Genomic DNA, 25,147 nt, shown 5'->3' with positions numbered 1-25,147 from the left:
GACAGAATTCCATTCTTTCCCACTATAATTTTTATTAGTTCATTTTTGTGTTTAAATCTTTGATCCATATGATTTTTTTTTTTTTGGTACCAGAGATTGAACTTAGGACCTTGCGTTTGTGAGGCAGGCATGGTGCCACTGAAATAAATCCGTGGCCCAATCTGTATGGAATTTATCTTGGTTAAATTTTACTTTTTTCTGTGTCTGTTCCAATTGTTCCTGCAAATTTATTGAATTATTTCGTTTATTCTCATCAATATGCAATGCCAGCTTTTTTGTATGCTAGTCTCTTTGTGTAGTTGAGTCCATTTATGCAATTTCTACTCTGCTGTATTGAACAGCTTTATATGCATCTGTTAATACTGTTTGGGTTACATTAGCATGGTAATTATTTTAACATTTGATAGTTGTTTTCTGAGAATTCTTCTCTTAGTGTACCAAAGTCCAGGTTGCAGACTCAGTAACATTAAAATGGAGTAATTGACTACTTTCGAAACTGTTTCCCTACATAACCATTGTTTGTAAAATGTAAAAACGTAGTAAATATTAGTTTCATTTTTACAGATGAAAGTTTCCTCATATTTTGTTTGTATATCTACCTATGTATGTTTTCAGATCATATACCCTATGTAATTGTTAGTTTGAAAGTCAGATAGTCAGTAAATTAAAGATAAATATGAACCATCAACAGATTTCCTCAAATCCTGAATTTGAGCTTTTAATCTTAGTGATACTTAAGGAAAAACCCCTCCCCCACACACACATCAATCAGTAATAAGTATTGTGTATGATGGCACCATTATAAAAATGCTTTATGGGTTATGTCATCATAAATCGAAAATTTATTTCTTACATTAAAGAACCTAGTAGAAACCGAGGGATCTGGGGGTTGAGAGGAGGCCCATATTTATCACAGTTGATTCTCCCACCCCACCCCCCAGAAAAGTGTTGGGCATCTTTGGAAGCATCTTCTCTGAACACATTGGTCCAGATACTTAAAACAGCCATCGTCTCTGAACTGCCTTATATGACTGCAGAATTGCAGAGTCACTGTAATATTAAAACTCTTCTAGAAATGATGAAAGAAGTGCATGAGGTAAGGGTTAATCTAAAGGTATGTATACAACTATTCATTAATTTTTGTGGTACTGGGAATTAAACCTAGGCTTTTAAATGGAGCTCTATCTTTATCCCTTTTTTATTTTTGGAAAAGATCTTATTAAATTGCCTGTGCTGGCCAGGAAATTGAGATCCTCCTTCCTCTGCCTCCTGAGATATTTAAATGACTGGTGTGAGCCACCAAGCCCGGCTTACACAAATTTAGTAAATTAGAACCCCTGAAGTCTCAGCCAGTTAGAGGGTGGTGGTAGTGGTCGTGGTGGTAGTGGTCTTGGTGGTGGTGGTGGTGGTGGTGGTGATGGTTTTCAGTACTGGAGATTGAAACCAGGGACTTCACACTGAGCTACATCCCCAGCTCTTTTTATTTTTGAGACAGGATCTTCCAAATTTCCCAGGTTAGCCTCAAATTTACATTCCTCCTCCCTCAGCCTCCCAGAGCTGGGATTACAGGCATGTCCCACCTCACCCGGTTCAGTTAGTATCTTAATAAGTCAAATATCAATCATGAGGAATCAGGTACAGTAGTGCCCTAGTTCATGAACTTAATTTGTTCTATGATTTTGGAAAAGATGACCATATTTGTGTTTGTGTTGGAAAGATGCCACAGTCATGTTTGTCACCCAATGTAGAGTTTGCAAAGAAAAACAAAATTTTGCAAAACACTTCTGTTAGTGAACAAAATTGTTTGCAAATAAAAGCATTCTTGAACCCAGGTACCAGTGTATTTTTTTAAGTACAATCATCCCTCATTATCCATAGTGAATTTGTTCCAAGGTCAATATCCAGAGAGTCCAGAGAGTAGTACAACATTCGCAATCATTTTAGAGCATTTTCATCATCCCCAATACAAGTCCTAAGTCAGTTAGCACTCACTCCTCAGTGCCTCCCAAACTCCAGTATTCCCATTCCTGTCTCAGTCTTAGGTAGCCACTACAGATTTGCCTGTTTTCAACATTTCATGTAAAGGGAATCATACGACACAGAGCCTTTTCTGACTTCTTTCACCTAACAATGTTTTCAGGGTTATCCATTTTGTAGCATTTATCAGTAGAGCATTTCATTTCTTTTTATTGATGAATATATGAATTGCTACATATTTTTTCAACAGCTGAGAGACAGTAATGGGAATAATGCTGCAAATAACATGTATACAAGTTTTTGTGTACACAAATATTTTATTTCTCCTAGGCATATACCTAAGAGTGGATTCTTTTAGGATTTTATTGTCTTACTAATACAGGGCATGACATCAGAAGGATATCTTTAAATATTTTCTCCAGAGCAGGAGCCATGTGTTTAATTTCAAGGTCACCAGTGCCATGGCTCAGGCCTGGTGGCAGCTGGGTTTGGGGGTGCGGTTGAAGCAGGCACCCTCTTGGGCCTATCCCAGGGCAAGGCCATCAGCTCTTGCGTCTGCTCTTGAAGGCTTTGCACTTGGCCACTGCGAAGTAGCTCTTCCAGGCACTGCAGATGTCTTACAGCCTTGTCCCCTCCTGTGCGACCTGTGTCTGCCTCCCCTGCTAGACAGGGCTTCGTCTCCCAGTGCTCTTCTCATTCATGCACTATCTCCATTTGTGCTCTAACAGTGATTAAACCTACAAGATAATTTTTTTTACAAGATAATTTTTATCTTGGTTTATCCTGTGCCTAACAAAATAGTGTGTGCCGATTCATATTCATTAGTGGAGAAAGTGATAAATTTGTGCAGTTTACTTGGATTTTTATGGTGCTTTTATTCTCCAGATCTAGAAACAGTGTCCAGTATATCTGAGCTGTAGGAATTTGTTTACCAATCTGACAACACCTTGTATCTTTGACCATATTTCTTTATTAAAATTGAAGAAATTATTGATCAGAAAAGGAAAATTTTATAGGACTGTACTTCACAATTGAAAATTATTTCATCTGTATGTATAACTTAATGGCATAGATTAGGTAATTTATTAAAAGGCAGTGTGATTTTAGGTCATATTCTTTTTAAGGTAAACAAAGCTAACTGTCATCTGCCAGAAGATATTTTCAACATAGATGAGCTATCTGACCTATTGAATATTTCTGCAGAAACAGAAACCCTGTTCCTTTGGGGTATCAACCAGGTAATGTTCTTACTTTACAGCACATTTATATAGCTGTGTAGGTATGCCTTTGATAAATTAACACTTGAAAATTTCCTCATTATAGTGCCTCAATACAATGAATTTGTTAAACCAAAGGATCACTAAAATGTTAATCATCTGTCACTATATTTTTTAGAAATTTGCTTTTAGGTAATTTGGATTCATAACAAGATTCCAAAAGCATAGCAGGAAATAATTTAAGGTGATGGGTAAAGGAATGATTTTTTTCTTCTAATTATTAAATAGTCTGTTTCTTCTTTAGGTATTTGATTACCACCCCAGTCTTGTTATTTTCAGTCATTTTCCATTTGTCTGTAATTTACAATGCAAAATTAAGTTGTTACAAGCTGATTCATCTATAAAAATGCAGGTATGTATGCTATATTCATAGGTATCACAAAATACATGAGGCTAGGTACTATATAAATAAAAGAGGTTTCTTTAGCTCAAGTTTTGAAAGTCTAGGAGTATTACCCAGGTGTCCTGGCAAGGTAGTACCCATCTTGCTGCATTGAGTGTATGTTGACCAATTGTGTTAGAAAGCCTAACTTGCTTTGGGTAGAGTGTGGTTTGGTTTAGTTTCAGTTTTTGAGGTGAGGTCTCACTATGCAGTTCGAGCTGACCTTGAACTTACTCTATAACCCAGGCTGGCCTTGAACTTGCAGTGATCCTCCTGCCTCAGCCTCCCAAGTGCTGGTATTATAGGTGTGTGCCACCACACCTGGCTAGAAAGCCTAACTTTTAAATAACCTACTCTCACAAGAAGTAATTAATTCTGTGAGACCAGCACTAATCCCTCCTGAGCCCAGTCACCTTGATTTCATTGCCTCCCACCAGGCCCCACTTAAGGGTTCCACCACCTCTCAGCATTACCACACTGGTTCCAGCACATGAACATAGAGGACACCTTCAAACCATATCCAAGTCATAGTAGGTGGTCTACATTTTTTGTTGTATAAATTTTGAACATATCTAAAATAGAGATACTGGTATAAGCCCCATCACTAAGATTCAACACTTAGCAACATTTTGCCACACTTTCTTCATCTATTTTTTTTGTTTTTGTAGTTGTTACTGTTTTCTGCTGAAGTATTTTAAAGAAAATCTCAGGCTGAAATCCCAAGTGAAACATTTTTTACCTTCTCATACTTTAATACATTATTTCTAGTTGTCTTGCTCTTGTATCTGCTGATATTCTTCAGTGAATTCAGGTAGTTAATATGTGATTCTTCTTCCATTTTAATGTTTTTTATCAGTCTTTTGCAATTTTATGCAGAGAAAATTATTTAATAATTCCATCCATTATTTTTATTAAGGTTTGCAGTATACCAATATTTCTAATCTCGCCATTTCTTCCAGAGTATTAATTTAAATTCTGTAATTAGCCTTTCTTCAAAGGTCTGTTTGGTTACCCTAAAGTTGCTAAATACCATTGAAAGAGGAAGGCAGTGTTTAATCTTTTTCTCTTCAGTTATTAAATGTTGACATACCCTATAGAGTTTTTACCAATTTATGTTTCTATCAGCAATTGTATGGAATATATGTTTCACATATTCACCAATGCAGAGTATTACCAATGCAGAGTGATTTTTTTCAATTTTGTGACAGTTATATTTCAGATGATTTTTTAATTTGCATTACTCATTGTTTGATATCTTAGTCCTCATGTTCTCTAGAAAATTGTTTTCCTATATGAACAATAATGAAACTATTTATTAGGGTATGCTTTTCCTATTCTTTTCTCTCTTCGATGTAGTTTTAGTTACTACCATGTTCTTAGTGTCAATATTTGGACTTTATGTCTTTAAGCTTTTTGGAGCTGAATTTGTAAACTGCAACTGATTCTCTTTTATTCCAAGATAATACTGACTCAGTCAGTGACTTCTGTTTTTCACTTACTTTCAAACTATGGTTCTTTTCTTGTATTATTTCCACATAACCTTTACATATTTTTGTTTATCACCACGAGCCTTTGTTCTCAGTTAATATATGTGGTGCTCATCCCATAGACATTATGTTAAAGATTTTCCAAAGATTTGGTTGATTTCTGAGGCCTGTTTTCTGTGTCACCCCTCAGGATAGGTTCATATCTGTATATCTCAAGTGTTTCTACTTTAAAGACTCATAGGAATCCAAAGTAGTACCAGTTACTGACTTCTATTAATAATTCAAAGTATACTGCCATCTATCTGCACAAAACAAAGAAGTCCAGGACACATGTCTACAATAGGAGCCATTTCAAATCTAAAACATTTCATTTCAACACTCTGTTAGAAAATATTAGCTTACATGACATTTTCCAATGTAATGTGGCCCATAAGTCCATTAATGCTAGGTTTATGTACAATAAGCAGCTTAGACACAAGGTATATCCTTCTGCATTCTTACTGCTCTGTAGATAAGGGCTGTCCCTCTAGTTACTATTATTAGTGTAAGTTACTAATATATTTAAAAATAAGGTTACACAGATCACTTCTGTTTTTATTTTCCTAACATCCTTTGTAAAGGAAAAGATAAATTATCTTTCCTTCTCAAACCTAGTTTTCTGATAAATTTCCCTTAATGAGTCCTTCATTTGGGATATACACTCTTTCATCAATGTCTAATCTGTCTAATCTGTTAGTGAGTAGTTCAGTGGACAGTGAACCAGGCAGGTTGTACACAATGAAGGATTAGGAGAGAAAACTCCTGTTTTAGTTCTCACAGGCAGAATTGGACAGCAGACTTCATGGTCCCATTCTCCAAAGGAAATATGACGTAGTCTTAAGTTGTAAGCTCTAAACTGGGTTACCAGTTCAAATGTGGAGGTAGAGAAAGGGAAAACCAATACATAAAGAACAGGAATGGAGAAGCTGGGAGGGAAGGTGACATGCAGGTTACCAGTCCAGGTCTGCATTAGGTGAGTGGAGATACAGACTATTTCCTGATGGAGTCAGCGGAGGACATTAATGGCCATGGCGGTCATTCACAATCATTGGACACATGTGTTATAGACTCTAGAACCAGGAGATGACCTAAAACCAGAGAGGACCAGAGACCAGACTTGTTCCATTTCCTAAGAAACCTGGGACTTCCTTCAAAAACCATCATCTCAAAGAAAACACAGAAAAAAGTAGTGAAATCATGGGTAAATTTCTCAGTATAGTATATAGTGGTGGCAGAAACTAGGACAGGTGGTTCCCAAGACCAGAACCCCATGTGCCCTTGTCTGAGAAGCGTGGAGACAGTTAACATGAATAAACACACCCAGCCTAGAAGCCTGGAAAAGGACAGCTGCTACCCTCTGTTTTTTTTTGTTTTGTTTTGGTTTGGTTTTTTGATTTTCAGGGCCTTGTGCTTGCCAGGCAGGCAAAGCGCTACTGAGCTACATTCCTGGCCCTGTACCCACTGGTCGTGCTATAACAACTACAGTACAGATGCCAGGAGAGCTACATTGGTTTATGAGTCCTAAATAGTCCTTTATTGTTCTTTGGTATACCAGAAACCCTAGAGAAGTGTCAAAGGTCAGAGTGAGGCTGGCAAGTCCACCTCTAAATTTCTAACCCAAAGGAGTTCAGCAGAAACAAAGTCAGGGACTGAAGTGGTGAAGGAATGTTGGGTACCCAGAAAAGCTAAACAGAGCACTAATTAAAGTAACTGGAGCAATGCTAGATATAAAAATGAGGTCATCTGTGGCATGTTTCTAGAATATTCCAGAGCAGATTGCAGCCTGGGTGAATGGACCATAGTTAGGAGAAGAGTCAGTCTTCTTGAGTACATCTTTCCTCTCACCTTTGTCCTATAACTAACATTATTCCTGAGCTCCAAAAGTGCCCTATGTTCTTGAAGTTTATGGTGCTAACACTGTTAAGACTAACAGTTAATGCATGTGTCAGCATGCTGAATACCAGGGTTGCGTTTCAGGATCCTGTACTATAATGTATGATCTGAGATGCCTTTTTTTTTTTTGGTATCAGAGATTGAACTCGGGTCTTTGTGCTCTTGAGGCAGGCAGCGGAACCACTGAGCTAAATCCCCGGCCCCTGAGATGCTTTTAATTATGTAATTTACCATTCATCTGTGATGACCAATTTCTTGTACGTGACTCTTAGATGCCATAGTTTTTCTGATGCTACAATTGGTTTATCTACCATCATGTAGACATATTGTCCTTTTTCTTAATGACGAAGTATGTAAAGAAAAGGCAGTCATGATTAAGTGGATCCTTTGCAAAATATGTTTTATGAGAAACATTAAACAATCTTGAGGATTCTAAGCAGTCAAAAGGACAAGCCAACCAAAATATTTTCTTTTCTAGAGGTCAGCAGCAAAGGTAAACCTCCATATAATGGTGGAAGGAAAAGTTGAATCACCTACATTAATGCTGAGAATCAGGCGAAGTCACCTGGTAGAAGATGCCCTACATCAGTTAAGCCAAGTCGAAGACACTGACCTTTGGAAAGCATTAGTGGTACAGTAAAACGTGTAATTGAATATTTTTGCTGGTGCATGATGGTTGATGTATGCTAAGCCTGGCCAGGGCAGTTTGGCTCTGCTTTGTATATCTTTCATCCTTCTGCTGGGATCAGCAATCATGTTCTTCTCGCTCAGTGCAAGAGGTGCAGGATAGAAGTGACTGAAGAGGTAGTTCTTTAGTCAAAGAAGTCTCATGGATGAACCCAAGTCAAGGGCTGGGAAAATACACTCAAAAATTCAAGAGGAGAAACTACAAAAATCACATGCAAAAGACAGATCAAAGAGTGATAGAAAAAAAAAACTGGGACTATTTATATAATCAACAAAAGCAAGTGGAACAGAGAGTGGTTCTACATTTTGGTTCTAGTTTGAGTTTAAGATCTTTATGGGTTTCAGTTCAGCCATCCTTCATTTAATCCTTTGTGGGTGCTTGCAGGGTGTTTATTTTGTGGTATCTCGGAAGATTTTCCCTACTGCAGTTATAGCATAATGGCTAACACTGTGGGTAAGGTTTGGAGTCTGACAGAAGGAAGTGGCTTTTCCTGATATCAGCCATGAGGGTTAGTGTTAACCTCTAAGGAACCAGAACCGGGAGGGTGAGACTCAAATAGGAGAACAATAGTTCTCAGCATGGGATTTCAGTGGAAAACAAAAACTATTTTACAAGCCAGACTTTCTAGTTGTGTGACTCCCTTTGTACTTATTTTTCCTTATATCTTAACTGTGAGAAAATCAGTAGAAGATTATTCCCCCAACATGAACTGACCAAGAGTTAAGAAAGTAAATTTCAAAGCAAGTTCAATCAATATAGATTCTGAACTTGGCAAGGTTGTCATGGCCCATTATTAGTGAGCCCTATAATGCAGACAGACTTACTTGGACATGAGCACAAATAATTAAATCAGAAGAAAGCTTAATTTGTTGTTGGGCTATCCATGTGGGAAGGTGAGGCATTTCTTGAACATGATGGCTCTGGCCAAGGTATTGATCAAAGATCTTACAGATAGGATCTTCTAGGCAAAGAGAGTAGAAAGAAAAATGTAAAACAAGGAATCTCATGGATGCTTATAGTAAAACAATATAGGCTAGAGGTGTAGCTCAGTGGTAGAGCACTTGCCAAGTATATGCATGATGCCTTGAGTTTGTTCCATAGCACCAAAAAAAGAAAAAAAAAACAAGTGATAAAGGATATTAGTCAGAAAAGGAAGTCAATGGAGTATTGTTTTCCACCCTTTAACTTTCAGTCTATGAATTTCTTTTTAAATTAAGTGTGTTTCTTGTATGCAGCATATTGTTGGATCTTGCTTCTTGACCCATTCTGCCAGTCTATTTCTTTTGTTGGTGAATTGAGACCATTAACATTGATGGTTATAAAAGACACATATTGACTTATCATTGTCATGACTTTTTCTTTTTGTTGGATTCTCCCCCTTTGCATTTAATTTCTGAAAAAAAAAGCAGGAGTAGCTATCCTCTTTGCAGATCAAGTGGATTTCAAACCAAAATCTGAAACATTTCTGGTCCCAAGAATTTCAGATAAGGGACAGTCAACCTGTATGTACAACATGTTGTATACATGTTGTATGTATAACATGTATTTTTATTTCTCTTAATTAAAAACAAGAATAGAACTATTGGTTCTTAACAGTAATACAAGAAATTTCTATATTGTTTTACAAAATGGTTTTATCATTTTACATTCACATTAGCAGTATTAGAAAGTTCTAACTAGTTCACACCTAAGCTGACATTTGTTCTTTTAAAACTTTTAACTTCATCTCCCTAATGAGTGTATAATATGATTTTGTTATTGTACTAATTAGTATTTTTCTGATTCTAGTGTTACACACCTTTCCTTGTGCTTTACTGGCTATTTATAATCTTCTTGTGTCTACTTTTTAATTGGGTTGTCTATTAATGAGCTGAAAGAGTTCTTTATATATTCTGGTCATAGGTTTTATGTATTATAAATATGTTCTGAAAAAAATATGTTCTGCTTAAGGACTATTTGTCATTTTCTTAATGATGTCTTTTAAAGTTCTAAATATTGATGGAATCTCATTTATCAATTTTTTTCTTTTATACATCATGTTTTTTGTATCCTAGGAATTCTTGCCTACCCTAAATTCATGAGCATTTTCTCTTATAATTTCTTCTTAAAGTTTTATAGTTTTAGTCTTTCATATTTATGTTCATAGAGCCTTTCAAGTTATTTTTATATGTGGAAATAAAGGGTTGAGGTTAATTTTTTACATACGGATACCAGGTGTTCTAGTGCCATTTGCTGAAAACACTATCTTTTCCTCTGCTCTTGAGTTGAGTTTATGTTCTATAAAATGTTAATGTTAAATAATCTTTCAAAAATCAGTGGACCACATATGTGTGGTTCTATTTCTAGATTCTGTTTTATTCCAATGATCTATATGTCTTTCCTTACATCAACATTGCCTTGATTACTGTAGCTTTAGAATAAGTCTTAAAATTAGGTAATAAATGTCTTCCAGCACTGTTATTTTTTTTCTTTTTACTTTTCCAGGTCCTTTGTACTCCTACATAACTTTTAAATTTCAATATCCAATTCTTCATTTATAGCAAGTATACATAGACCTGAATTTTTCTTTATTCCTTGTGTTTTCTAATCCTGCTAAATTCAAATACAAGTTCTAGGGGCTCCTAGAGATTTCTTAGTATTTTCTCTGTAGATGATCACTTCATCTACATATAAAGATTTTACTTCTACCTTGCCAATCCTATACTGTTTGTTTATTTTTATGGCCAGACTATTTTGGTTTGGGCCTATGTTTCCAAGTTTAATGGACAGATGAAAAGTAGGCATATGTGCCCTTGTTCCCCACCTTAGGGAGAAAGCATTGTATCTTCTCCATTCATTTAAGGTGTTTTTGGTGGAAGTATGGAGTACATGGCTTATCTGTTGAGAAAGTTCTGTTCTACTTCTAGTCTCCTGATAGCTTTTACCATGAACAGCTGTAGAATTTAGTCCAATACTTTTTCTGCAACTACTGATAGGATCATATGGCTTTTTCCTTTTCTATGTTAAAATGATGACTTGTGGGAATGGATCTTCCAATGCTGAACCAACACTGCCATCCCTATAATAAAACCACTTAGTGCATACTGCCAGATCTGACTTCTAATAGTTTGTTTTGTTAAACAAATTTTGATTTATGTTCCTACTTTTCTATTATCTTTATCCAGTTTTAGTATTAGCACAATGATTTCCTAAAATGAGGGGAGAAGTCTTCCTTCTTTTTTCTGCTTTAAATGTTTGTTATTATCTATCAGTTAAAATGTACATGAGCCTGCTGTTGTCATATAGGTAGGTTTTCAAGCTAGGAATATACTTTCTTTAATACGTGCTATTCAAATTTTATATTTCTTCCAGTGTCTGCTTCATTAATTTGTCTTCCAAGGTACTACATAGAAATTGTCAAATTTATCTCAAAAAAGATTTTTGTAATATGCTTTCTATATCCTTTTAAATTCTGTAAAATCTGTGGTAATGTCCTCTAAATCTTGATATTGTAATTTTAAAAAAATGTATAATTGATACATTGTGGTCTAAAGGAGTAGGGGAAGTGGGAAGGGTAGGGGAAAGGAAAGAAGGAAAAGAAAAAATATGAGAAAAGGAAAAAAATTGAAACAGTCTTTGCAAATAGGGAAGCTGGAGGGGGTGAAAAGAGGGCAGGGGAATGGGGAAAAAGTAAGAACCAAGATACATCATGTAAAGGTACAAGATCCCAATGATGAATGTATCTGTATTTTATACCTAAAATGTAGCAATAAACTTAATGGAAAAAAAAGAAAAGGAAGTCAAAAAGGAGTTGCTACAGAGATATGTGGAAATGAAGTTAGTACAAAGCCACAAAGTCTAAAGGTAAAGAGAGTTTTGAAAAAGAGGGTTTCTTATATGAGGGGTAGGGTAATCAGTAACCATAGTTTCTGCAAGGTCTAATGCCCAGGCTGGTTGAAAGGGTGGTTTAGTAAAAGCCCTATTGAGGACACAGGCAGAAGAAACCAAATAACTGTTAACTGTAGCCAAGGATGTAAAGCCTAAACAGTAAGATGAAGATACACAACAACATAGAATAACTGGGGAATTGAGCGGCCCAGGAATTTGAAGCACATCAAAATTTGGTTCAAGATTCTGGTCAACATAAATGGTAGATGCTAGATTCCCTTCCCTTGGTACATGTGGCAGTCTAAGGGGTCCATGCACTTACTGTACAACCTGAGAAAAGTAGGTTGACCTACTGCTCGGCAGGAAATTGAGGCTTGATAGACTGGATGGAGGTAAGGGCTGAGTGATTCTGGTAATTGTATTGCCTGAAAGAATGATCATTAGAGATTGAACACTTTTCCATAAAGGCTGAAGCATTGAGGTTTAAATCAGACAGTGGGGATGTACTCTCTTCCTTAGGTTGAATTTATCAAAGAAATTCGTCCTGAGAGTGGAGGAGTCACTTCTGAGTTCTTCCACTGTATATTTGAAGAGATGACCCAGCCAAAATATGGAATGTTCATGTATCCTGAAGAGGGTTCCTACATGTGGTTTCCTGTAAATGTAAGTCTTTTATCACTTTCTCATAGTTTTTCAGAACAGAAAATATACTCCATATACTACAATATGAAAACCATACAAAGTAATGCAAGGGGCCGGGGATTTAGCTCAGTGATTCCGCCGCCTGCCTTGCAAGCGCAAGGTCCCAAGTTTGATCCCCAGTACCAAAAAAAAATAAAAAGAAACTAATGCAAGATAACCTCATAGAGAGCCTTGGGACCCATATTTTGGGTAGCATTTGTATGGTCCATAATTTTGCTGGGATTCTTCCATGTTGTGACATGTATCCACAGTTCACTCTTTATTACAGAGAAATATTCGATTATATGGATAAACTACAATTTCTTTTCCCAATGTCTGATACATAAATACTTGGAGCATGTTCTAAATTTTGAAACCTAGTAATTGAGAGTGTTTTCAATTAGGAGAGAAATAATTGATAGAAATTATTGACAATATAACTTAATTCTGAAAAGGTGAGTGATTTGTGTAATGATGATATCTTTTAAAAGATGCTCGGAGTGTAAGCATTTTTTTTTCTAAAATTATTTTTAAAATCTTCATTCTCTGTTAATAACACAGACAAAATAGTTATGAAAGAAATCATATTTTAAGCTTCTAGTTACTGGTTGCCTTTCTCAAATTGTTCTTCAAATGATATGATTAGATAATAATGCATTTACCTTTTTGAGAATGAACGAACCTCTTAAAGATATATGTCTAAAGTGTGCCAGTGGTTTTTGTTTTTATCAGTTGATAGGAGGCATTTATTTATTCAGTGTTTCTTGAGTTCCCACATTGTATTATATATTGTAGAAGATTCAAGTTATGACAGGATCCGTTTTCTCCTAAAACTTTTTATATACGTAGATGGAGTGACAAGACTAACATTAGATTGCCAACTTGATGTGTAACAGTTACTGAGAAGGACAACAGGGTGGGAAAGCAATCACTGGTGTGGAAATAGAACCAGAGTTCTAGTAAGTGATAGTGGTCATACCATGTTGAATTTTCAGTTTCTTCCCTATTATGTAATTATAGTTTCTCCTCTGACTACTTTACAGGGGTGTTGCAAGGATAAAACAAGGTAAGGTAATGTGACAGTATGAAAAGCACACAAATTTAAAGTAGTCTTTGTTAGGACAGAAGAACATCAAGGAAAGGTGGAAGTCGCTACAGAATGTGACATGGAGAAGTGGAGACCGGAGAGTAATCATTAAGGACAGGGATAGATAAACTAAAGAGGTGCAAGTGAGGGATGAAGAGGAGAAAAATAAACTACATCAGCCTTGGGAGGGTAGGTGGTTTATCTTTGTCTTACATGTGAAGAAAGTGAAGCTGAGAGAGATGAAGTAATTACTCAAGTCCATAACATCTAGCAAGTGACCAGGCTAAAACATAAATACAGGGCTGCCTGACCTCAAAGCCTTTATTCTTAAGCATTATTCTATCCTGCTAGATAGAAAATAAAAAAACAAAAAAATATTTTAAAATTTGTGTATGGCTCAGTTAGATGACAAAATAATGTGGAACCAGGGGACATATTATAAAATTTGGGGTCACAGTGTGCATCCATGGATGAACAGAGGATGAAGACTACTCGGAGACAAGATTTAGTTCAATCACCAAGAATTTAGAAGGACTGCTGCTTTGGTATAAGAGAGGCTCAGGGAAACAACAGCAAGCTGAGACCTCTGCAGTTATTTCTGACTCAAGGACATGAGAACAAAGATGTAGAAGAAAAACACTTGCAACATAGTATATAGGAGTTTTGGTCAGAGGACAGGGCTGGAATGGGATGGTTTATTACATGACATATGTCGACCTGGTTTAAGTAATCTTATCAAGGCAGAGGAAACACAGTGGCCAAAACAAACTGCTTTTTTTTTTTCCTTTTTGGTACAGGGGATCGAACTCAGGACCTTGTGTTTATGAGGCAGGCAGTGGAACCACTGAGCTAAACCCCCAGCCCCAACAAACAGCTTTTAATTCTACTGATTGCTGTCCTGCAGATTCTGCTCTAAACTCTAACTATGCATTCCAGGGGCATGGGAACTGTTGTTACAAGGTCCCTTCTTCAGTACTCAAAGTCACTCCTTTGGCCAGCGTCTCCCCACAGTTTGGAAAAGAAAATGGATTAATTTTGGAGCACCTACCGTTGGAGATTACTTATATTGTACCTTTAACTCATTTCCAAAATTCAAATACAGTTTTATCTTCTGTCCTCATATTTATATCAAGAAGGCAGCAGGGCAAGTAGATTGAGTTGATTGAACACTTGGTGAGTGGCCCAAGCTCTGCGCCTCATAACAGCAAGGCTGGCAATGGGACGGAAATCTTACACTTTTCAGGCGAATGGCCTTTCCTCTATTTGGCTACAGTTATGACCAGGATAGACCCTGGGTTTTCTCTTCTCCAGGACTGCAAGATCTGAAGCAAAGCCAACTGTATTAGTCTGTTTTTGTTGTTGTTATTATTATGGTTTTCTTACCATATTGAAACACCCAAAGCTGGGTGCTTTACAAGAAAAAGAGATTTATAAAGCTTTCACTTCTAGAATGTTCAGACACTTACTGCTGGTATCATCTCAGCTCTGGTAAGGATCTGATGGCAGATGATGTAATGTCAGTCTCCTGTGCAGGGAAGAGGTTACATGGGGAGACAAGGAGGCAGAGTGAGAATGAGCTCCCGTGGGAAATACATTACTGCTTTCCAAGGGTACACTCCCAGTGGCCTCACAACCTCACCCTCAGCCCCACCTCTTAAAGATTCCATATTAAGGGCGGGGGATTTAGCTCAGTGGTTTTGCCGCCTGCTACGCAAGCCCAAGCGCAAGGACCCAAGTGTGATCCCCAGTACCAGAAAAAAAAAAAAAAGATACCATGTCAAGGTAAAATTTTTTAAAGGAGCATTTCAATGGGTGTATAATGCCCACGTTTATTGTTTAGGAGTATTTCTACTGATGAATTATTTAATTTTATGGGTTTTATTATATTATAGTGTGTACTTAATAGGAAAATAAAATAGTAAAATACTAAATTTTTGATATTAATGAGTGTTTAGAATAAACATCAACATTTTCAACATCAACTGTTTACTTGCTTACAAAATCTAAAAAATAACAAAAATAAATTCCTATGTGAACTACAATGAAAATACAAATAAAACTTTATTTGATTTATCACACCTAAAGCAGTCTTCACACATGAAAACAGCATGTTCCATGCACACACTAACAGTACATGGGTTTTACTTTCCTATCCTTTTTGAGGGGTCATACTTGTGCCCTCTTGTCTTCCTGTTTTGTCAGGAGGTTCCCTTATACAATGTGCACTTAGCAGGAGAGTGAAATATCAATAAAATATATCAAATATTTACTGAGTGTTTAGAATAAATAATATTTTCTACATCAAATGTTTGTCTGCTTAGTAAATTTAAAAACAATAGAAATAAATTCCTATGTGAACTATGATGAAAATACAAATAAAACACTACCATAAAAATAATCTCTACTTCAGTTATCACACCTAAGGCAGTTTTCACACATGAAAACAGCATGTTCCATACACAAGTATCACTTAACACTGTTAGCACATGTGTTTCATTTTCCTGTCTTTTTTGGTAGAAATACTTGACATCTTGCTGGTTTTTCTGTTTTCTTAGGAGGTTCTTACGCTGTTTCACCTGACTCATTATCAGTCTGCTTCAGAATTCTTTTGTGGGGTTCTTTGGTCAGATACACATTGTTCTTCCTCTATTGTAACTGACCATTTATCAATTCCAGTCCCAATCCTATAAGAAAATTTCTCCTTGATATTTTGTGCTTGTTATTTTTGTGTGTGACCTATGAAACCATTTATGCCCAACATGTTTAGGATTCAGTAGAACACAACCATTAGCCAATGCTTTGTTTCAAGTGACATAGTTGCAGCATAACTTGTCAACAACATATAACGGGCCTTTCATTTTGTTGCAAAATGTGGCCATTTCTGGGTTCATTTGTGTTGGGGATCCATTCTCCATCTTTTGTTTTATTTTGTTTTGTTTTGAGACAGGGTCTTGCTTTATAGTCCAGACCAGCCTTGAACTCACTAGGTACCACAGGCTGACCTTGAACTTATGGGATTCTCCTGCCTGAGCCTCCAGGGTGCTAGGATTACAGGTGTGCACCACAGTCCCCTGCTTCAATATCAGTCTTATCATCCTGTAATGTTGACAGTGTCAATACTGGTTTGTTTTTCTTTGCCATATATGAGGCCAATGTTATATGTTTCTGAAGTCCAAAGATTGTACTATACATTTCTCTGTGGTGAATTTGCAACATTTTGGGGAAAATCTCCACTTTGTTCTTACATATAATTCCTGTGCTGGTCAACTAGTGTTCTTTTAGCAAATGTAACATCAGTGGGTAACTAATGAAACAATTGTCAAATGTGACATTTGGGTTACTTTTTAAAATAGGTGCAACGAATCTGTTTACAACATCAGATGGTTTATTACTGCATGGTTTATTACCTGGTGCCTGAGTCCCAGGATAAATTTCTAAATTCAAGGTGTAAAATGTCTTCACATTTACCAGGGCATATATTTTTATACCATATCTGGTAGATTTATTTGGCATATATTGCCAAAAGCTCCAACAACCACAAAATGATGCAAGTTGTTCCTCAAATGTCATGTATTCAGACAGTCTATAAACTGCTTGACAGTTTGAAACAAAGTTTTCAAAAAATGAGGGAATAGCCAAATTTTTGGATTTTTTTCTTTTCTTGGTGGGTCTTTTTGTTGTCAAAACATAGGCAATTTTGGGGCCAGGGATTTAGCTCAGTGGTGCTGCTGCCTGCCCTGCAAGCGCAAGGACCCGAGTTTGATTCCCAGTACCAAAAAATAAAAATTAAAAATTTTTTTAAAAACATAGGCAATTTTGAAGGAAACCAAATCTCTTGAGTGTCATTACTGTTCTAAAAATCTCAATGCCACATCTGTCACTTCTTCATAAATCCCTTAGAATCTGACAATTAGATGATAAAGTCCTGGTATGAAGGCCTTTAGTTGAGATAGTGAAGTGTTATGATAAATATATTTTTGAGTATTGGGTTGATGCATATAAAATGCCTTACTTGTATTTTTTTTTTTTTTTTTTTGGTACTGGGGATTGAACTCGGGACCTTGCGCTTTTGAGGCAGATGCCAGAAACACTGAGCTAAATCCCCAGCCCCTGTATTTCATTATTAGTATATTTCAAAACATCTTGTAGCATATCATCCATTACAATTTCCAACACTGAATCACAGTGTTGGCATTCCGTCCAATAGGTTTCACCTCTGGCCAGAACCTAATAACATTTTCCGACTTAGTTCTAATTTTGGATCATTCAGGTATACATGACTATTTGGTAGCATTTTGACTAGTCAAATATTTATTTACATTACTGTTTTCTTCCTCATCTGAAACAAAATCTTCATTCTGTACTTCTCTGTCAGTCATATATTGCTTTGTCTCGCTGTCCCATGTTCTTTGGCTTATATTATCTAAGTCATCATTGGTAGCTGACTCACCTGATGACACTTTCACCCTCCTCCCAGAGCTGTAAAAGCAGAGTTTCATGCAACATTATACTGAATTGGCCTAATGCTACAAGGAAAATCAAAAGAAAATTTTAATAAATTATAAATACATAAAAATGTAACACAGCACATAACATGGGTAAAACTTTCCCGTTGATACTTTAACATGGGTGCATACACTCTGCCATTTGTCTGCCAAGTGGGTGAGCACAAAGACTGCTTTCTGTATTCCCCCAGCACAGCTACTGAGATGCTCAGCCGGCTACCATTACACTAAAGTAAATATTTTCATTAGAAAAATATGGTATGGATGTCTTCTACCCTGAGTGAGGAACCTATTAATATTGCCACACTGAGCACCAGGCTTCCTACATAGACACTTGGGGGAGACACTCAGACCATGTAGCGCCCACTTAACCAGGACTCTCTTTCCTCCCCCTTCTAAACTTGCCTTCATTTGCCTGTAGCATCAGTCACCTTTGCTTTCTCATGACCTTGCCCTGTTAGCACACCTAGGGGACACCATTCACGAGACCAACCTCTGACATACCTGAAGCTGACTTGAAGTGTGAGGTACATCCTTCCTTTCTGAGTGTCATTTTTCTACATGAATTAGAAGACAATGACTGTCAAGTTCAACCCTGAAACCTTAGTTTGTAACTCTTATCTGAGTATGTTTCTACTCAGATAAGATTCCCTTTAGTACAGATTCCCTTTAGTAACAAAAATAAATTCATTTAATGTTCATATTGCTAATTTGTATTAAAATTATGCAGAAAAATTAAATGGTTTTGTAACCTATGAAAAACCTCAACTTTTTATTTTCCTGAAGACTTATTTTTTCCTAATTTGTGATTTTGGAAAGGGGGAGTATATTTTCTTCTTTACTAATTTAAATATTCCCCTTTGTCAGCCTAAATTTGAGAACAGATATTTCCTCTTTGGGATGCTCTGTGGCCTTTCCCTATTCAATTCCAATATTGTCAACATTCCTTTCCCACTGGCTCTGTATAAGAAACTTCTGGACCAAAAGCCATCTTTGGAAGATTTAAAAGAACTCAGTCCTGTTTTGGGGAAGTAAGTAAATATATTTGCTTTTTTAAAAAGACTATATGATTTTAATTATTTAGCCATAAATCATGTTACATAAAGATACAGTCATGATTTTCAGTTTCAATATTGTATGAGTTTTACAAGAATTTGAATTTTAGCATAATTATAATTGTGTAAATCTTCAAAAATGTTCCTCTGTCTATGACCTAGTGTCAGATCTGTGGCCTGGTCTCTTGATTTTTTCCAGATGTATACAGTTACTTTGGAGAGTATGTATTATATATGTGGGTTTTCACACATGTACTATAAGTACACATGGCTTATCTTAAGTATATGTGTATGGCTAATCAAAAAATAACAATATGCTTAACTTGACTAGTAATTGAGTGAATTAAATGTCATTTTTCTGCTTATATAGATTGATAACAGAATTCTTAAGAGTGTTGGGAAGAAGTTGGGGAAAAGGATTCTTTTCTCATGTACTATGTGGGAGAATAAGTTGGCTACATTGACACTAGAGCAAGGTGTCTCTGCCTTGGCAAAATTGACATTTGGGGGCACACACACTCATGCACACATGTTTCTGGGTGTGTTTTGTTGGGAACCACCCTGAGCCTCATTAAGCAAGCAATCTACCACTGAGTTAGGCCCCTTTAACTCTGTTGTGGGAGGCTGTCCTGGGCCTTGTGCAATTTTTAGCAGCATTTGAAGGCTATTCACTAGATGCCAATAGCAACTCTCCCTTTGTTGTGACAACCAAAGATGTGTTCAGATTTTTCCACATGTTGTCTAGAAGATACAGTCATCCCTGGTTGAGCATCTCTGCTGTAGAGATGGGCTCTTTTGTGTCATTTTCACAATACACAGCAGTGTCTGTTGGGTAACAGTGGTTCTAACAAATTAAACCATGAATAGAGGTTGTTTTAGGAAGAAGAATAGGAGGTGAAAGCAGAAATTTACATTGCACTGGATGCTTTTTTATAATGTGCATTTTAAGTTAATATTTATTGCTTTTGAACTTTTATGCAATCAAGAAATATAACTTTTAATCCAAAATTTACACTAGGAGTTTGCAAGAAATTTTAAATGATGAAGCTGATGACCTTGAAGAACTCGACATATATTTCTCTGTGAGTATTTAGGGAAGCCTGATTATAGTTTACTTTAATCTGCATGGCTGGAGATCAAACCCCAAGCATATGCTGGGCAAACATACTAGCATTGAGCTACATCCCTAGGTCACATGTGTATTTGTAATTTTTATTATAGTATCTTAAATATGAAATTTTATTTACCAAAGATATTTCACTTCTGTATTATAAACTTTCCCTTTCTCTTGTTCTTTGATAACTCATGTATATATTTTTGAAAGTTATAATTATTCAATTAATGTGAACAGCTACACAGAATAACCTTATGTTTGAAATCTGTGTATGACACATATTAGGGTACATTTCAAATTTTTATATGCATTTAAAAGGCTGAATGGGTGAGGCCGGGGATTTAGCTCAGAGGTTCCGTTGCCTGCCTCACAAGCTCAAGGTCCCGAGTTTGATCCCCGCTACCAAAAAAAAAAAGGCTGAACTACATAAATAATTAACCCTAGTTATTTTCAATTTCACAGGAAAAATATGCTGGCAACAGTGGTATTGAGGGTGGTTGATTACCTTAATACATTTTGGTTACAGATACCTTGGGATCGAAATGATGTTGATTTAATTCCAGATGGGATATCTGTACCTGTGGAGCAAACCAACAAGTAAGTTTTGGGAACTAGAATGTTTGCTTTGAATACACATAAAATGTTGATACAACTATATATATTAAAATATATATTTCAGCATTTAAGATAATGACTTTAGGTCATCTTTTGCAAAGATAAAAATGTTATAAGAGAAGGAAAGAAAGGATTCAGGATTAAATATTTTTACCATTTAACAAATATTTTGGAGCCTCTATTCTGTATGAGACCCTATTCCAGGTACTGGAGATAGAAGAATGAAAAAGACTAAATCAGGAAATTAATTTGTGGGAATTAATATAAATATAATTGGGGCAAAAAGACAATACATGAATAAGTTATTATGTGATATAATGGCAGATAAGGATTACTGTACTTTTTTAAAGTTAACCAAATAAAGGCCGGGGATTTAGCTCAGTGATTCCACCACCTGCCTCGAAAGCACAAGGACCTGAGTTCGATCCTCGGTACAAAAAAAAAAAAAGTTAACCAAATAAGGAACTAGGTGGCTATAGTATGTAGGATGGAGCCAGAATTAGTTTGGAGAGGTCACTGTTAAATTTTCACTGTTGACATTTTTAACATATCAGCTTGAATCAGCTATTATGGGAATATTTATAAAACAGAAGTCAACAAATGCTACAGAGGTTCTTTCTCCGCATCTCTCAAGTAAATTTAAATAGGCTGGTTCTCAAAAGCTAGTTACAGTATAGGAGACTCTCACTCCTCTAGTGAGAATGCCTCCACTATAATGCCTGCTCTGTTAGTCCATTTTTCATTATTATCATGAAATACCTAGCCCCAGGAAATTTTATAAAAAAATAGATTAGCTAACAGTTGTGGACGTGTAGTGACCTACATTTGATGATGGCTTTCGTGCTGACAGAATCCCAATGCTGTGCAAGGAATCACACAGGAAGAAACAAGGAGCACACACATGTATCTCTTGTGGTCTCTCTCCCTTGTCTTACAAGGCCACCAGCATTGTATCATAGGGGCTCCTCTGATGCCTTACATAATCTTAATTGCTTCCCAGAGGCCTCACCTATTGTTATGGCTTGGGTCTAGATGTCCTCCCAAAGCCTTATGCAGTCATAGGGAGGCTTTTCAGAGGTGGCTGGATCTAGAGTGTGTGATGCTGAGATCAAGGGTGTGTGATTACTAAATCAGTCCACTGATTGGTTTGGCATAGTTCATGATTAAGGATGTGAGTGCTGCACCTACCCTAGGGTGGGTAACCTGCATAAAATATAAGGGATAGAAAGAGAGCTAATGCACTTTCACCTGACTGCTTATGGTGGACTATTTCTCCTCTGATGCCCTTGTGCCATGCCACCCTGTTTTGGAGACAGGCAGCTATTGACTGAAACCTCCAAAAACTGATCAAATAAACTTTTCCTCCCTTAACTTTCGGTGTCAGGTATTGTGTCACAACAAGAAGAAAATACACCTAATACAACTATCATCACCATAATCACATTAAATTTCAGTCCTTTTAGTACCTCACACTGGGGAGTAAGTTCCCACTCATGAAGCCTTAGGGGACACTCAAAACCATGTCCAAACCATACCACTTGCCATCAGGAAATACATCTTGTATGAGGGTGCATCCTGTAGTACAAGTCAGACCTTGCAGAAATAATTTCTGTGGAGTCACATGTGTTGGAAGAAAGAGAGGAACAGGACCAACCCTGAGAGTATCATGTTCATACTGAAATCTGATGGTTGATACGAGTGCCAGGTGAAGAGGAAACATGGCCTGCTGGAGAGGAAAGTTACATGATAGGGCTGTCTACAAATGAGAAAGAAAGACCAAGGCCAGAGAAGAAAATAGAAAGGGAAAGAGCTGAGACTGGCAAAGGTCAGGTCATGGAGGGTTTGATTCTTACCAGGCAGGTGCAGAGTTGCCCCCACAGAGGGCAAAGATTTTAAGCCTTTGAAAGATTTTAAGCAGAAGAATGACTAAAAATGGTGTGAAAGCCACATACATTCCATGGTAACTATACTCAATTTTTTTTTTTTTGGTACCAGGGATCAAACTCAGGACCTTGCGCTTGCAAGGCAGGCGCCGGAACCACTGAGCTAAATCCCCAACCCTATACTCAATGTTTTGAATGTCGTACTTCCCCTGGGCTAGGGACACAGGTACAATACTGTCTTGTGATACAGGACAGCAGTACCAAGTCACAGCTGCCTGTGAGCCACAGGGTCAAGATGGGAAATAACCAATGCTCTACAGTGAACTGCATTGCTAAGCTGTGATATACAGCACCTTAGATGTACTAAGTGAATATTTGCTCCATGTTACTTACAGCTCATAAATGTAAGTTGAGGCACATGTGTTTTCAGATTAGTGTTTATTAAATCTCCTGGTTCCAGTGAGGAAAATGAGAAAAAAATAAAGGGTTGATCTTTCTGCTTACATTTACTAAGCTTCCTTCTAGCTGAGCAGGTTTTAATATCCCTGTACTAGTTTATCTACCATGAAGAAATTTACTATTTTTCTCAATTGAAATAGTAAAAACAGCAAAGTAGAGATTGTTTTTATCATTGGTAAAGAATATCACTGGCTATTTTTTTCCTTCCCTCAAGGAAAGATTATGTTTATAAGTGTATTGACTACATTTTCAACATCTCCATAAAGGCAGTCTATGAGGAATTTCATAAAGGATTTTATAGAGTCTTTGACCAAGAGATAATTAAATGTTTCCAGCCTGAAGAACTCATGACAGCAGTAATTGGAAGTACTGATTATAACTGGGAAGACTTTGAAAAGGTAAATGGTTCTTAAATTGCCTTCAGTTCTTCCCAAAGACTTCCATATATTCCCCCCACCACCAAAAAAAATCATTTTTCTCCCTCTTTCTCTCAAGAATTCAAAGTATGAACAAGGATACTACATATCACATCCTACTATACTGATGTTTTGGAAGGCTTTCCACAAGTTAACTTTGGGTGAAAAGAAAAAATTTCTCTGTAAGTATGGCAGTAATACTTGTGTCTACAATTATTTATCTTTTACAAAGGTAAATACCTGTGATAGTCATTCTTAAGAGTAGGTCATGTGGGCCAGGGATTTAGCTCAGTGGTTCTACCACCTGCCTTGCAAGCGCAAGGTCCCAAGTTTTATCCTCGGTACCAAAAATAAAAAAGAGTAGGTCATGCGTGTTAATGGCAGAGCAAAGCATAGAAACAGGTACCTTGCCTTCTAGACCACCATTCTTTCTCTTACACAAGCCTATTTCGCATTTTCATAAAGTAATAATAGATATAATGCACTTTCACTACCTTTTCTACACTAATCCCAGGTCCAATTCTTAGATTGTGTCTTTTCATATTCTTCTTGGTTCTAAATTATACTTCTTATGTTATGCTCTTATTTTCATTTAATTGAGTCCTCTGAGTCTGTAATAATGCACTCTCTTATATAAAATAATACCAATGACAGATAGTGATGAGAATAACAGCGGCATAGGCATTTATTGTGTCCTCACTCTGTGGCAGGCACTCTACTGACCAATTTTTTCTATCGCCTCACTTTAACCTCAGTAGCAATCCTGTGAGACATGTGATTACTTCTTCCATTTCAAGTATAAGGAAACACAGGGTTGAAGCATTTAGTACCTTGCCCAGGTTCGGACACCTGCCAAAGTGTGAGATCCAGATTTTGAACCCAACAGGCTGAGTCCAAGCCTAGCTCTTGGGTTTTCTTGGTGGGAACACAGCAATTTCCCTGGGACAGAATTAACCACCTAATTCTCTCATCATCTTATTCCATTTGCAGCATTTTTTCTCAGTATTGGAGACTGAATGCAGTATCACTCTACCACTCACCCACACCACCCTCCTCTTTCATTCTTTATTGAGATACGGTTTTGTTAAAGTGGCCAGGTTGGCATTTAAATTATGAACCCCCTGCCTCAGGGTCCTGAGTCTTTCAGCTCTTTGCTTTAATGGTTGGTCTTTGTTTTTTTACAGAAGGTCTGTTTAGTGCAAGTTTGCCTTCAGCTTGAGATCTTCCTGCCTCAGTTACCCCAGTTCTGAGATAAAAGGCTTCCACCACCATGCTTGTTTCAGCTTTTCTTCATATACACAACTTTCTGTTTTTGTTGGAGGACAATTTAAATTTCTATACAAACTCAGTTTTTTAATGGGAAACTGCTTTTCTAATCTTTTTTTCTAAAAAGAGAAACTTTTGCTTCAACTGTCTGCACCTTCAAAGAGTTCACTTACATCTTTCCACCTCTGGTTTCTCCCCCTGCCTTGTCCCAACCTAGAATAAAACCAGCCTAGGCAAGAATGAACAAAGTTAAGTTTATTTGGGGTTAATTAGGATGAATAATCTGGGGAAACACAGATTTAAGCAATCTTGAAAATGTGCCCCAAAGTTTTACAAAATGGTGGTTGTATTTATAGCCTTAAAGTGTGAGCTTTAAAGTGGGTTGGAGATTATGTCACTTGTTAGGAGTTAAGGTTGGTGCTGGGAACAGTGAAGCAGTTCTGTAAGAAAGGGAAT

General features: G+C 36.8%; 1 protein-coding gene across 6 annotated transcripts in view; it reads left to right on the top strand.

Annotated features, from left to right (window-relative positions):
• Window positions 1-25,147, top strand: part of LOC101724419 (E3 ISG15--protein ligase HERC5-like) — a 72,917-nt gene that overhangs the window by 33,944 nt on the left and 13,826 nt on the right. For 3 of the 6 annotated variants that reach the window (XM_004848058.4, XM_021261061.2, XM_087215836.1), the window contains 10 exons: window positions 942-1,096; window positions 3,102-3,215; window positions 3,499-3,606; window positions 7,534-7,686; window positions 12,130-12,273; window positions 18,751-18,914; window positions 19,957-20,020; window positions 20,579-20,649; window positions 23,224-23,407; window positions 23,505-23,607. In XM_004848058.4, coding sequence (XP_004848115.2) covers window positions 942-1,096; window positions 3,102-3,215; window positions 3,499-3,606; window positions 7,534-7,686; window positions 12,130-12,273; window positions 18,751-18,914; window positions 19,957-20,020; window positions 20,579-20,649; window positions 23,224-23,407; window positions 23,505-23,607 — 1,260 coding nt within the window. Of the gene's footprint in view, window positions 1-941; window positions 1,097-3,101; window positions 3,216-3,498; window positions 3,607-7,533; window positions 7,687-12,129; window positions 12,274-18,750; window positions 18,915-19,956; window positions 20,021-20,514; window positions 20,650-23,223; window positions 23,408-23,504; window positions 23,608-25,147 lie in introns of those variants that run through there. The other 3 variants (XR_002396186.2, XM_021261060.2, XM_087215837.1) reach the window with 3 other exon arrangements.

The sequence above is a fragment of the Heterocephalus glaber genome, unplaced genomic scaffold (assembly GCF_053883595.1).
Source record: "Heterocephalus glaber isolate CG9 unplaced genomic scaffold, H.glaber_assembly_v1.0 deba00001454, whole genome shotgun sequence".
NCBI classification, from domain to species: domain Eukaryota; kingdom Metazoa; phylum Chordata; class Mammalia; order Rodentia; family Bathyergidae; genus Heterocephalus; species Heterocephalus glaber.
This window is presented reverse-complemented; position numbering and strand designations above follow the sequence as displayed.